Below are 12,836 nucleotides of genomic sequence, written 5' to 3'. Positions count from 1 at the left end.
AATATGAGAGATAATTACCTGCCGCCACTTTTTAGAATAGGTTGACTCCACCTCACTCTCCTATTGAGTTCTCAGAGCAGTTAATAATACATTACTGATAGTCCTGGACAGTTTTTTGTAAGATAATATTATTGAAGTATATAGGCCAGGTTAACTCCTTCCCTGCTGCACTGTTATTGGGATTGCCTTCTGCCAATCCTTTAAAGCTATGTCTGCACCTACGGTTAGAAAGAAAATGACCAATTCATCAGTCTGGAGTAAGGTATTAATCCAGAGACCCAAGTAATGTTTTAGTGATGTAGGTTCAAATCCCACCATGACAAAGGGTGGGTTTTGAGTTCAATAAAATCTGGAATGTTGTGATCAGAAAACCATTGTCAATTGTGGGGAAAACCCATGTCATTCCATAATGCCCTTTAGGGGAGGAAGTCTACTATCCTCACCTGGTCTGGCCTTCGTGTGACTCCAGACCCACAACAATGTCATTGACTCTTGATGGCCCTCTGGAAAATTAGGAGTGGGCATCAATTTATCCATTCAGAAAAGCTGGCACAGCTGGTCGGCTTCAGGACTGCCAAATCTGAGAAGACCTCCATTCAGAAAATACACATTATAACATAAGGCACTGGCCTCCAGAGCAGAAGTTATTGTCTTTGAAGAACTCTACGGTGACCACCTCCTCTGCATGATGAGCCAAACTGATCTACAATGTGCTGTTTACGATCCAAAACCTAGTTCCCTTACACTTCAAAATCACATAACATCATACAACAGGGAGGCTTGGAACAAAGAGAAAGATTGGCATCGAAAGAGCAGGAGGGGCATATTCCAGACACACTGGCTTGATCGTCACAGCAGGATTCTCGATGCTGTACGATGTCGTGAAGAGGGCCTGGGGTTTGGCCACACAGTTGGTTCACGCCTTAGCAAGTCGTGAATGTAGTTCTCACGGGGTGTCATTCACTATTGCCCTTTTGAAGGGCCTCACATCATTTGGAAGTGAAGCTCCTCCCTCACAGATTGAGACATTCACCCCTCCCTCCACCCCAGGTAAAGAGGCAGCCATTTTCAGCTCCACTGCCTGCTCTTAACATGGAAGGAACCAGCAATTGTACTTCACTCAGTGAGTCTCAGGCTCAGATTCCTATCCTTGGGGTGCCCCCAAATGTATACATTCCCTTCCTGGTCACCCCTTGACCAGCCCCATCGGCTTTGCACCTCCCTGTGTTCCCATCCAAACCACTTATACATAACTCTTCATTTCCCCTCTTTAGACATCGGCCTTAGATGTTACGAGCCAGTTATAGTAGCCCACTGCTCCTTCCCCCCCTCACCTGACTTGAAGACAGTGTGCTGTTGACTGACATTCGCCCTCCCACAATACTGCTTTTTCTCCCATGCTTTAACGTCACCCCCATTTATATATTGTGTTGCCCCCCACTTCACAAGTGTTATCCCCTCTGCGTTCAGCCAACAATCTCAAAATTGATTTTCCCAGATTCTTCCCCCTCCCCCACAGCATTGGCCCCTACTAACAGCTTCCCCACCCACTTTGATATTTAGTGGGTAAAGCCCCAGGACTGACTGAGTCCCACCCAGTGACTGATTTGAAGAGACAGCCCCAACTGATAATCAAACAGGTTCCTCACTGATTAGGTGCCAAACTCCCTGACTGATGTCCTCCGACTCCCCTAGACTGATTTCACTGGACTGTGGCCCACTTCCCAGATTGTAGAGGCACAGACACCTGATCCTGACCCTACCCGTAGCCCAAGCATCTGGACTGACATCAGGCACTCTCCTTGACTTATTGTGCTGGGAACCTCTGACTTAAAGGTGCTCCTAGGATCTTACTGAGGACTAATCCCCTTAGACATATGTATGATTTCCGGGATGGCCGGACTGATATATGAAGAGCAATTGGTTCTATTGTGAATATATTCACTTGAGTTTAGAAGACTGAGGTAGGATCTTGAATAAACCTATAAAATTCTAAGAGGACTAGACAGGGTAAACACGGGAAGGATATTCCCGATAACCAGGGAGTCCAAAACTAGGGGGTCACAGTATCAGGATACATGGGACTTAGGACTGAGGTGGGGAGAAATTTCCACACCCAGAGAGTGGGGAACCTCTGGAACTCTCTGCCACAGAAACTGGTTGAGGCCAAAACATTAAATGTTTTCAAGAAAGAGTAAGATATAGTTCCTAGGGCTATTGGGATCAAGGGGTATGGGGGAGAACGGGGAACAGGGTACTGAGTTGGATGATCAGCCATGATCAGATTGAATGGTGGAACAGGTTTAAAGGGCTGAATGGCCTGCTCCCATTTTCTATGTTTCTCTGTTTCCAATCATATAACCTATCCTAATACAGTGTTGCCCAGATAACACAGATCATAGAACATTACAGGGCAGTACAGGCCCTTTGGCCCTCAATGTTGCGCTGATCTATGAAACCAATCTGAAGGCCATCTAACCGACACTATTCCATGATCATCCATATGTTTATCCAATTTAAATGCCATTAAAGTTGGCAAGTGTACTACTATTGACAACCCACCCTCACTTCCCCGCACCTTCCCCTGCCCCCGCAGGAATTGCAAAACCTGCGCCCACACCACCCCCCCGCACCTCCAATGAAGCCCCAAAGGAGCCTTCCACATCCATCAAAGTTTCACTTGCACTTCTACACATGTCATTTATTGTATCTATTGCTCCCGATGCGGTCTCCTCTACATTGGGGAGACTGGACACCTTCTCATAGAGCACTTTAGAGAACATCTCCAGGACACCCGCACCAATCAACCCCACCATCCCGTGGACGAACATTTCAACTCCCACTCCCACTCTGCTGAAGACATGCATGTCCTGGGTCTCCTCCACCACCACTCCCTCACCACCCGATGCCTGGAAGAAGAACGCCTCATCTTCTGCCTCGGGACCCTTCAACCTCAGGGCATCAATGTGGACTTCATCAGTTTCCTCATTGCCCCTCCTCCCACGTTACTCCAGTTCCAGCCTTACAGCTCAGCACCATCCTCGTGACTGTCCTATCTGCCAATCTTCTTTCCCACCTATCCGCTCCACCCTCCTCTCCGACCAATCACCTTTACCCCCATCTCCATCCACCTATTGCACTCGCAGCTACCTTCTCCCTAGCCCCACCCTCCTCCCATTTATCTCTCCATCACCAATGCTCCCAGCCTCATTCCTGATGAAGGGCTTTTGCCCGAAACGTCGATTTTCCTGCTCCTCGGATGCTGCCTAACCTGCTGTGCTTTTCCAGCACGACTCTAATCTTGACTACTGTTGATAACACCTGCTTTTCATGAACTAAGCCATTATATCCAGGATGGGCTTGTTCTGAAGAGGATATATGAATAAATGAACAGATGGATGGGATAGATACAAGAGATGGATCGATGGATGAATGGAAAAAAGAAAGGAATATGAGGAAGTTATTCAGTAAAGTTAGGTGGTAATTTCTTAGCATCATTTGTCCTCAGATTGATGTTCCCAAGGGTCCCAGCAGCTCAGAAACTTTCACTTTCCAGGTAGTTTCCAATAAAATCTCAATATTACTTCTTGCACTCCTCATTAATTTATCAAACTGGATCTTCAATTATTTCTGTTCTCTCCCCCATCATGTGCCATTGTTAGCTGGGAGTCCTTTCCTCCATTTTCATAGCAACTGAGAAGTGAGGGAAATACATCTCAAGAGTGGTGAGAAAACCATGTCACTCCTTGATTTATAATTTGTATTCAGGAGCTTAACACAATGTGTTTCCATACACTTGCAATTCTGAATAAAGAGAGGTATCAGATCCGAATGAGACAGCTCAGAAACTAGCAGATGACTGGACAACATTAAACAGATTTTCTTGCCCCTGGGTACAACTAGAATTCCTTGTTCTTGGCCATGATCTTGTTTCTGCACACTAATCGAGCAAAGGACAAAATCATTTTCTGTACTGGCCTCACTGTTTGCTTTGAATCATAGAATGCCTACAGTGTAGAAACAGGCCATTTGGCCCAACAAGTTTACATCAACCCTCTGAAGAGCAACTCACCCATTGAACCCGGGTCTCTGGCGCTGTGAGGCAGCAGTGCTAACCACTGTGCCACCATGCCGTTTCTGCACACTAATCGAGCAAAGGACAAAATCATTTTCTGTACTGGCCTCACTATTTGCTTTGAATCATAGAATCCCTACAGTGTAGAAACAGGCCATTTGGCCCAACAAGTTTACATCAACCCTCTGAAGAGCAACTCACCCAGACACATTCCCCCATTACTCTACATTTTCCCTGGCTAATGCACATAACCAACACATCCCTGAACACTATGGGCAATTTAGCACAGCCAATTGACTTAACCTACACATCTTTGGACTGTGGGAGGAAACTGGAGCAAACCCACAAAGACACAGGGAGAATGTGCAAACTCCACACAGACAGTCACCCGAGGCTGGAATCGAACCCGGGTCCCTGCCGCTGTGAGGCAGCGGTGCTAACCACTGAGCCACCGTGCTGCCTTTGACTTACAACACTTCCAGTTGGGGATCTCCTCAGTGAGCGCGTGTGTGTGTGTGAATACTTACCACATGCACTTAAGGCTTCCCAAAATAGACACCATATCTTAGAGAGATTTATGTTTGTGTTCCAGGGCAACACCTCGGCTGTTCTCAGGACTTTGATGGGACTGGACAGATCTTCGCCCATGCTTGGTACTTGGCTGATATCCATTTTGACGATGCTGAACACTTTGTTGTCACCAACAACGGTCAGGGCATTAGTCTCCTTCCGGTATTTCATTGTCTTTTATCCTTTTTCCCCACCTTTTCCTCTTTTCCTTTTGTTATACATTACTGTAGGAGTAAAATGCCTTAGCATCACAGGGCAGTACTTTTGGTTAAAGGGTGTAAAGATATGGTGTGGGTGATGTAAGATGCTTTTGTTTGAAAGCTCATATTTTGCATTCAGATTTGATCCATATTTACTAATCTTTGTAATTTCAATGCAGTCACAATTTTTCATAGAATCCCTACAGTGTAGAAACAGGCCCTTCAGCCCAACAAGTCCACACCGACCCTCCGAAGAGTAACCCACCCAGATCTATTTCCCTACTCTAATACTCACAGGTTAGGTGAATTGGCCATGCTCAATTGCCCATAGTGTCCAGGGATGGGTTAGTTAGGGATAAATGTAGAGTGATGGGTTTGGGTGGGATGCTTTTTGGACAGTCAGTGTGGACTTGTTGTGCCAAAGGGCCTATTTCCACACTGCAGAGATTCCAATATTTCCCCATGACTAATGCACATGACTAACCTACACATCCCTGAACACTATGAGCAATTTAGCACAGCCAATTCATCTAACCTACACATCTTTGGACCGTGGAAGGAAACCCACGCAGACATGTGCAAACTCCACACAGCCCGACGCTGGAATCGAACCCAGGTCCCTGGTGATGTGAGGCAGAAGTGCTAATCACAGAGCCACCATGCTGCCCATGGAGCACTACTGGTGGGCTCCTCACATCTACAGAAGGTGCACAGTTCCCAAGCAGCAAGCAACCACACAGTAGGGTGACTCAGAGACAGAGGTTCTCAGATACTGTACTTCAAGCTCTGGTATAGAGAAGGATAGAAGAGCCTTTAACCTCCAGCAGGGAAAGACATCAGCTGCCTCTGTGTACTTCCTGCCCTTCCTCCTGCAGTAGTTGGTGCTGGTTTGACTGACCATATACACCGTCCGTGCCATTTCACAACCAGATCAAGACAAACAATAACCTCACTATCCCTTTCTCCTAGGGACTCCTTTAGCAAGTTGGACTGGCGCTGCACTGAATCTTTAGAGTCAAACCATAAAATTTGCAGAATTTTACTCATATTAATGTTGCTTCAGTGTAAGGGAAATCTTGACAAAGTGTGCTGCAGAGTCTCCTAGTATATTTCAGAGGAGAAAGTGAGGTCTGCAGATGCTGGAGATCAAAGCTGAAAATGTGTTGCTGGAAAAGCGCAGCAGGTCAGGCAGCATCCAGGGAACAGGAGAATCGACATTTCGGGCATAAGCCCTTCTTCAGGAATGAGGAAAGCGTGTCCAGCAGGCTAAGATAAAAGGTAGGGAGGAGGGACTTGGGGGAGGGGCGTCGGAAATGCAATAGGTGGAAAGAGGTCAAGCTCAGTCAAATCCATCGAACTCAGCACCGCCTTCCTAACCTGCAATCTTCTTCCCGACCTCTCCGCCCCCACCCCAGTCTGACCTATCACCCTCACCTTGACCTCTTTCCACCTATCGCATTTCCGACGCCCCTGCCCCAAGTCCCTCCTCCCTACCTTTTATCTTAGCCTGCTGGACACACTTTCCTCATTCCTGAAGAAGGGCTTATGCCCGAAATGTCGATTCTCCTGTTCCCTGGATGCTTCCTGACCTGCTGGGCTTTTCCAGCAACACATTTTCAGCTAGTGTATTTCAGAGATGGTCTCCGCTGCTCCAGCAACAAGTGATCATGAAGTGACGAGCATTGCTTTCAGCCTTGCTTGGAATCCATATCAATTCTTTGTTCACTCCTAGCCAAATAGTCAGTGTTAGAATGGGCATCGTGGTAATGAGCTGCCTGAAGATGTGATGGAGGCTGGAACATGATAGCATTTAAAAGGCATCTAGATGGGCATATGAATAGGAAGGGTTTAGAGGGATATGGGTGAAGTACTGGCAGGTGGAACTAAGTTAGGCTAGGATATCTGGTCGATATGGACGGGTTGGACTGAAGGGTCTGTTTCCGTGCTGTACGTCTCTTTGACTCAAAGATAAGTAGCCTCCTTGTAGAGCATGAACAGGCATTTTAAGTGATGATCAGCCTCTCTAGGCAGCTATTCTAGTGCAGGTTTCAAGTCCTTACCCAAATGGTGTCATCTGCTAAATTGCAGCTAAATTGAGTATCAGTTGAAACCCCTATCTTGGCCATCTCAAGAGACTATTAGGTGCTGGAATTGTTGGGAATCCAGAGTAGGCTTACAACATTGATCTGGAGGATGAAGAACTTGTCATGTGAGAAGTGACTGAGGGCTCTGGGTCTGTACACGATGGAGTTTTGAAGGATCAAGCAGATCTCCTTGAAACTGGCAGGCCTGGTTACAGTAGGTGTGGAGAGGATGTTTCCGTGAGTAGGAGAGACCAGGATCCGAGGGCACAGCCTCAGGGTGAAGGGATGACTCTTTAGAACCGAGATGACGGGGCATTTCTTCAGCCAGAGGGTGGTGAATCTGTGAAATCCGTTGCCACAGAGAGCTGTGGAGGCCAAGTCTTTGAATGTATTTACGACAGAGATAAATAGGTTTTTGATTGGGAAGGGGATCAAGGATGCAAGGAGAAGGCAAGAGAGTAGGGTTATGAAGCATATCAGGGTCGAGGGCATTTTGCAGGAAAAGCACAGCCGGTCAGGCAGCATCCGTGGAGCAGGAAAATCGACATTTCGAGCCAGAGCCCTTCATCAGGATTCCTGGTGAAAAGCTCTGGCCCGAAATGTCAATTCTCCTGGTCCTTGGATGCTGCCTAACCGGCTGTAATTTTCCAGCGCCACACTCTCGACTCTGATCACCAGCATCTGCAGTCCTCACTTTCTCCTTGTGAAGCATATCAGCCATGATTATAAATGGCGGAGCAGACTCGGTGGCTTGAATGGCCTAATTCTCTTTCTATATCATATGGTCTTATTATCAACAGTGTGCACTTCCAAAAATCAGCCCCAGCCAAGTCCAGAATGGTATAGCACAGAAGGAGGTCATCTCAGTCCTAAATTAGGCAAAATTAAAGACTGCAGATGCTGGAAACCAGAGTTTAGATCAGAGTGGTGCTGGAAAAGCACAGCAGGTCAGGCAGCATCCGAAGAGCAGGAAGCTCGACGTTCTGGGCAAAAGCCTTTCATCAGGAATAGAGGCAGAAAGTCTCCAGAGTGCAGAAATAAATGGGGGGGCTGGGAAGAATGTAGCAAAGAGTACAATAGGTGAATGGGGGTGGGGATGGAGGTGATAGTCCATCCCCATCCCCATTCACCTATTGTACTCTTTGCTATATTCTCCCCACCCACCCCCCCCCCCCCCTCCCCCACCCCAACCCCCCAACCCCATTTATCTCTCCACCCTGGAGACTTCCTGCCTCTATTCCTGATGAAGGGCTTTTGCCCAAAACGTCGATTTTCCTGCTCCTCGGGTGCTCGTCCTAAATTGTCTTAAATACGCAATTTAGCTGCAATTTAGCAGATGACACCATTTGGGTAAGGACTTGAAAGCTGCATCCTGTGACTGTGACCCCTGAGTCTAGACTCCCCCAACCAGGGAAAACATCCTTCCAGTGTTGAATCTGTCCCGCCTCTTTGAATGTTATCAGATTCCCCTCTCATCGTTCTGAACTCTGGTTAATACAGGCTCAGCCAAACAGATCTCATGTCATAAGACAATCCCACCATCCCCGGAGTCAGCCTAGTGAACCTCTTCTGCATTTGCTCTATTGTATATCCTTTCTCAGGGAAAGTGACCAAAACTGCACACAAAACCTCTGGGTGTGGTCTCAACAAGGTCTGCAGAAAAACAGTCCTATTTCTGAACTCAAAACCTCCTGCAATAAATGACAGCTTACAGAGATGTCGTTGGGTTTGAGAAGGAGAGAAAAAGAGGGAGAATACGATTGCCACTAGGATGCTCAATCACTACCAAATGTGTCTGCCATAAAGTGTACACATCGACATGAGGCAGGAACAGGATGGACCTGGGCATTATATCCCCCCCAAAGTTAAGTTGGCGTACTGATTAGATTCCATTCCGACAAGCAGGGAAGAAAGTGACAAACCATTAAAATAAATCAGTACAGCAGAGACAACACAATCTTTGAAGAAGTAATGTAATATCTGGAGTCAGGTAGCAACTTAATAGTGCACCTGGACCTCTCAATTATCTGTAATTGATGTAATTGTTCACACCAACACAATAATCCCTGCTTGCCCAGGATTAGAAAGGGAAATCCCATTGTTCTTGAAAATAATTTCAGTATGGATTAAGAGCAAATTAGTTTAATTAAAATGTTACAATCAAACAGCCACCATTAGAACAATGCAGCAGTTCATGAAAGGAATAATGTGCCTTCATTCTTTTGATAATCTCAATGAATTTCCACAAAAGGTAACCTAAACTTATAGTCATCATGAAAATGATCTGCTGGTTGTACCTTGGCTTTACAGACTCCTTTCTCCTCTTTCAGGTCGCTGTCCATGAAATTGGCCATGCCCTCGGTCTGTCCCATCTCCTTCGAAAAGGCTCCATCATGCACCCCAGTTACAATACCCAGAGTGAAAACTTTGAATTGGACTGGTTAGACAGAAAGGCCATGCAACGTTTATATGGTAAGAATAGACACTGGAAGCATCCATCCTGGTCTGATGTCAGGTGACTATTCCAGTTAACAAAGGGGAGAAATGGAGAAGCTACACTGTTTTATGAAGCTGCTTACATTTTATTTAATAATAACAAAATTAAAAAGAAACCGGACTCAATAAAACAAAAGAAGTGAATCGGGTATCTGTTCAATTGCAAACTTGACAGGGTTCGTGGTTGTCTTTTATATAATTTTGCTGGAGTTATCTGGTTCTGGCTCATATGTGAATCTAGTCCCAAAGCCAATGTGCATGACTTTTAATCTGCCCTCGGCGCTTCAAGAATGAAGCCAAACAGCACCTTCATGGTATATTTGTACTGTATGCAACATTATTACATATTTGTGATGATGCTATCACTTTAACAAGGTTATTTTGCCCTCGGGTTTTTTTTAAAAGAAAGGTCGTAAAGGCAGAGGTGCTGATGGATCTTAGGAAGAGCCTAGTTTAATAATGGCCAGTCCTCCCAGTTCAGGTTTTTTCTAGTTTGGTTTAGCTGTGGCAGTCACAAGATGCTGGACTCCAGGAAGGTTGTGGGCTTCAGCAACTGATTCCTGACTGACTTTCTCTCTGAAAGCTTATCGGATGTTTTTCCCTCCTGTCTGAGAGAATCTGTGTTGAAATTTCCCTTTTTGCCAAGAGGTGTGTTTATGGGATGTTACTGGATTGCAACAGTTCCTTAGTCAAGTTCCTTTCTTGGGTCAGTTAAGTTTTCCAATAGTTAAGTTATTCTAAATTCCATTTTCTGTTGTTTGTGTTCCAACTTTAAATAAACTCTGTTTTGCTTAAAGCAAAGTGGTTTGGCAAGCTGCATCAAACCTGGAATATCCACTTTATATCTGCCTTTGAAATAAAAAAAAGTTAGGGTCTAAGCTACCTTCTTAAGATATTCTGAGGGGGGTCTGGCCCAGTCCATAACATACTAGATAGAATAATTATACCTAGAAAATACCTAGGTATCACCACCGCAAACTTTTCATACCACTCCTTTGTGAAGGTAAGGGCCCACGCACACTCACTGTGCAACTGCAGATCAAGTAAAATCCCAGAGAAACTGGTTCATTAAAACAAGGGTATGAATGCACTTCTGTAGGTATTATTTTGCTGGTCAGTACATTTAGTGAGATTGTTAATTTTAACATTTGGCAAACCAGAACTCTGAAAGTGAATCATTGTGGTGATTTTCTTTCGAGAGCTGGGAGTTACCCTTCATTGCCCACCCCTAGTTGCGCTTGAGAAGGTGATGATGAGCTTGCGTTGCAGTTCTTCAGATGTATGTGTACAATGCTGTTAGGGACGGAATTCCAGAATCTTAGCCCACAATGATTTGGTTCCATTTCAGGACGGCGCATGACTTAGATAATAGACAATAGGTGCAGGAGTAGGCCATTCGGCCCTTTGAGCCAGCACCACCATAATTCATTATGATCATGGCTGATCATCCACAATCAGTATCCTGTTCCTGCCTTATCACCATAACCCTTGATTCCACTATCTTTAAGAGCTCTATCCATCTCTTTCTTGAAAGTATCCAGAGACTTGGCCTCCACTGCCTTCTGGGACAGAACATTTCATATATCCACCACATTCTGGGTAAAGACGTTTCTCCTCAACTCTGTTCTAAATGGCTTACCCGCTATTTTTAAACTGTGTCCTCTGGTTCTGGACTCCCATCAGTGGAAACATGCTTCATGCCTCCAGAGTGTCCAATCGTTTAGTAACCTTATACGTTTCAATCTTCTAAACTCAAGTATATGCAAGCCCAGTTGCTCCAATCTTTTAACATATGATAGACTTGGAGGGGAACTTGCAGGTGTGATATTCCCACGTGTATGCTTACCTTGTCCTTCTGGTTTGGAAGGTGAGACTTGGTGAGTGCCGCAGTGCATTTGTAAATGGTAGGCCCTGCCACTAAAATGCACTAGCGGTGAAACGAGTGAATGCTAAATGTTTAAAATACACCACCTCAGTAAACATACCAGGAGAAAGTGAGGACATCATTACCCCCACATGCATCGACCTATCACTTTCCAAGCTACCTCATCCCCAGCCCCACACCCCTCTCCTAATTATCTCTCAGCCCCCTTTCTCCACTCTCCCACATTCCTAATGAAGGCCTTATGCCCGAAACTTCGATTCTACTGCTCCTCGGATGCTGCCTTACCTGCTGTGCTCTTCCAGTGCTAAACCTTTCAACTCAGTAAAAATACCAGTCAGGAAAAATATCTTCAGAAATATATTTGCAGTCTTGCCTTTACTGAGCAGCTCTCGACATACGTTTTGCAAGTTTAAACATTGCTAAAAAATGACATAAAACTTGAAGCTTCTCGGCTTGTGCTCATCAGAACCGGAATGCATGAAGCCAAACTTGAAAAGGGAAGACTAATGTACATATTGTGAAAAAAGGCTGCTGATTGGTTGGGGCAGGGTTGTCATGGAGATACAGCAGGGTTGTCAATCTGAGAGTAGGCAAATAGACTAGGATGGGTCAGGGCATTGCCATGAGGAATATAGGGATGGACTTGGCAGCCCACATCATTCTTTTTCATCGGAAAACTCTGCAATATATTGACAAACTCCTTTTGCCTACACAAGTGGCGTGAATATGTGCAGCATCCCGCACAGATTTGTCCAACTTTTTTGCATGGGGTGGGTGAGGGGGGAGGTGGGCCCACATCACAATTCTATTTTCTCACTTGGCAGCCACTGAGTAAATTTCATAAAGACATAGTTTGGTATAATTGTAAGCATGAATGAAAAAGTAACTTCCTCAGCAATAAATTAATAATTTAAATAAATGATTCACTAATTAGAATGACAATTGAAAAGTGTCAAGCAGCACAACTAACTAATAACTCTGTTTATTTTGCCTTTTCAATTTAGAAGTGGCTCAGTGGTTAGCACTGCTGCCTCACAGCGCTGGGGACCTGGGCTCGATTCCACCCTTGGGTGATGGTCTGTGTGGAGTTTGTATATTCTCCCCGTGTCTGCGTGGGTTTCCTCTGGGTGGTCTGGTTAGGTAAATTGGCTATGCTAAATTGCCCATAGTGTTTAGAGTGTGTAGGTTAGGTGCATTAGTAAACGTAGGGTAGGGCAATGCGTCGGTGGGGGGGGGGGGGGGGGTTACACTTCAGAAGGCCGGTGTGGACTTGTTGGGCCGAAGGGCCTCTTTCCACACTGTAGTAATCCAATGATTCAGAGTCAGAGAGAGACCGGCCAGGTCACCAGACCTGATTGCTAGGGAAAGAGGTTGGATAAGGGATGGACCAAAGTGTTGGGGTTTAAGTAACATTGTTGTTGTTGAGATCACTCAATACTCTGAGAATTACCAGGAGATGCAGCAAATCCTTCACAAAATTAAGCTTATATTTGCAAAAAGAAACTGCAGCAGAAGGTATTTTTTCC

General features: G+C 45.4%; 1 protein-coding gene across 1 annotated transcript in view; it reads left to right on the top strand.

The window, feature by feature from the left end:
- The window catches only part of LOC122556946 (matrix metalloproteinase-21-like), a 37,773-nt gene that overhangs the window by 11,487 nt on the left and 13,450 nt on the right, over nucleotides 1-12,836 (top strand). Inside the window, exons 3-4 of the mRNA XM_043704186.1 lie at nucleotides 4,668-4,807; nucleotides 9,260-9,401. Coding sequence (XP_043560121.1) covers nucleotides 4,668-4,807; nucleotides 9,260-9,401 — 282 coding nt within the window. The remainder of the gene's footprint in view (nucleotides 1-4,667; nucleotides 4,808-9,259; nucleotides 9,402-12,836) is intronic.

Source organism: Chiloscyllium plagiosum, chromosome 14 (assembly GCF_004010195.1).
Source record: "Chiloscyllium plagiosum isolate BGI_BamShark_2017 chromosome 14, ASM401019v2, whole genome shotgun sequence".
In the NCBI taxonomy this organism is placed as follows: domain Eukaryota; kingdom Metazoa; phylum Chordata; class Chondrichthyes; order Orectolobiformes; family Hemiscylliidae; genus Chiloscyllium; species Chiloscyllium plagiosum.
Note: the sequence above shows the minus strand (reverse complement) of the source record. Positions and strands in the feature narration are given on the sequence as shown.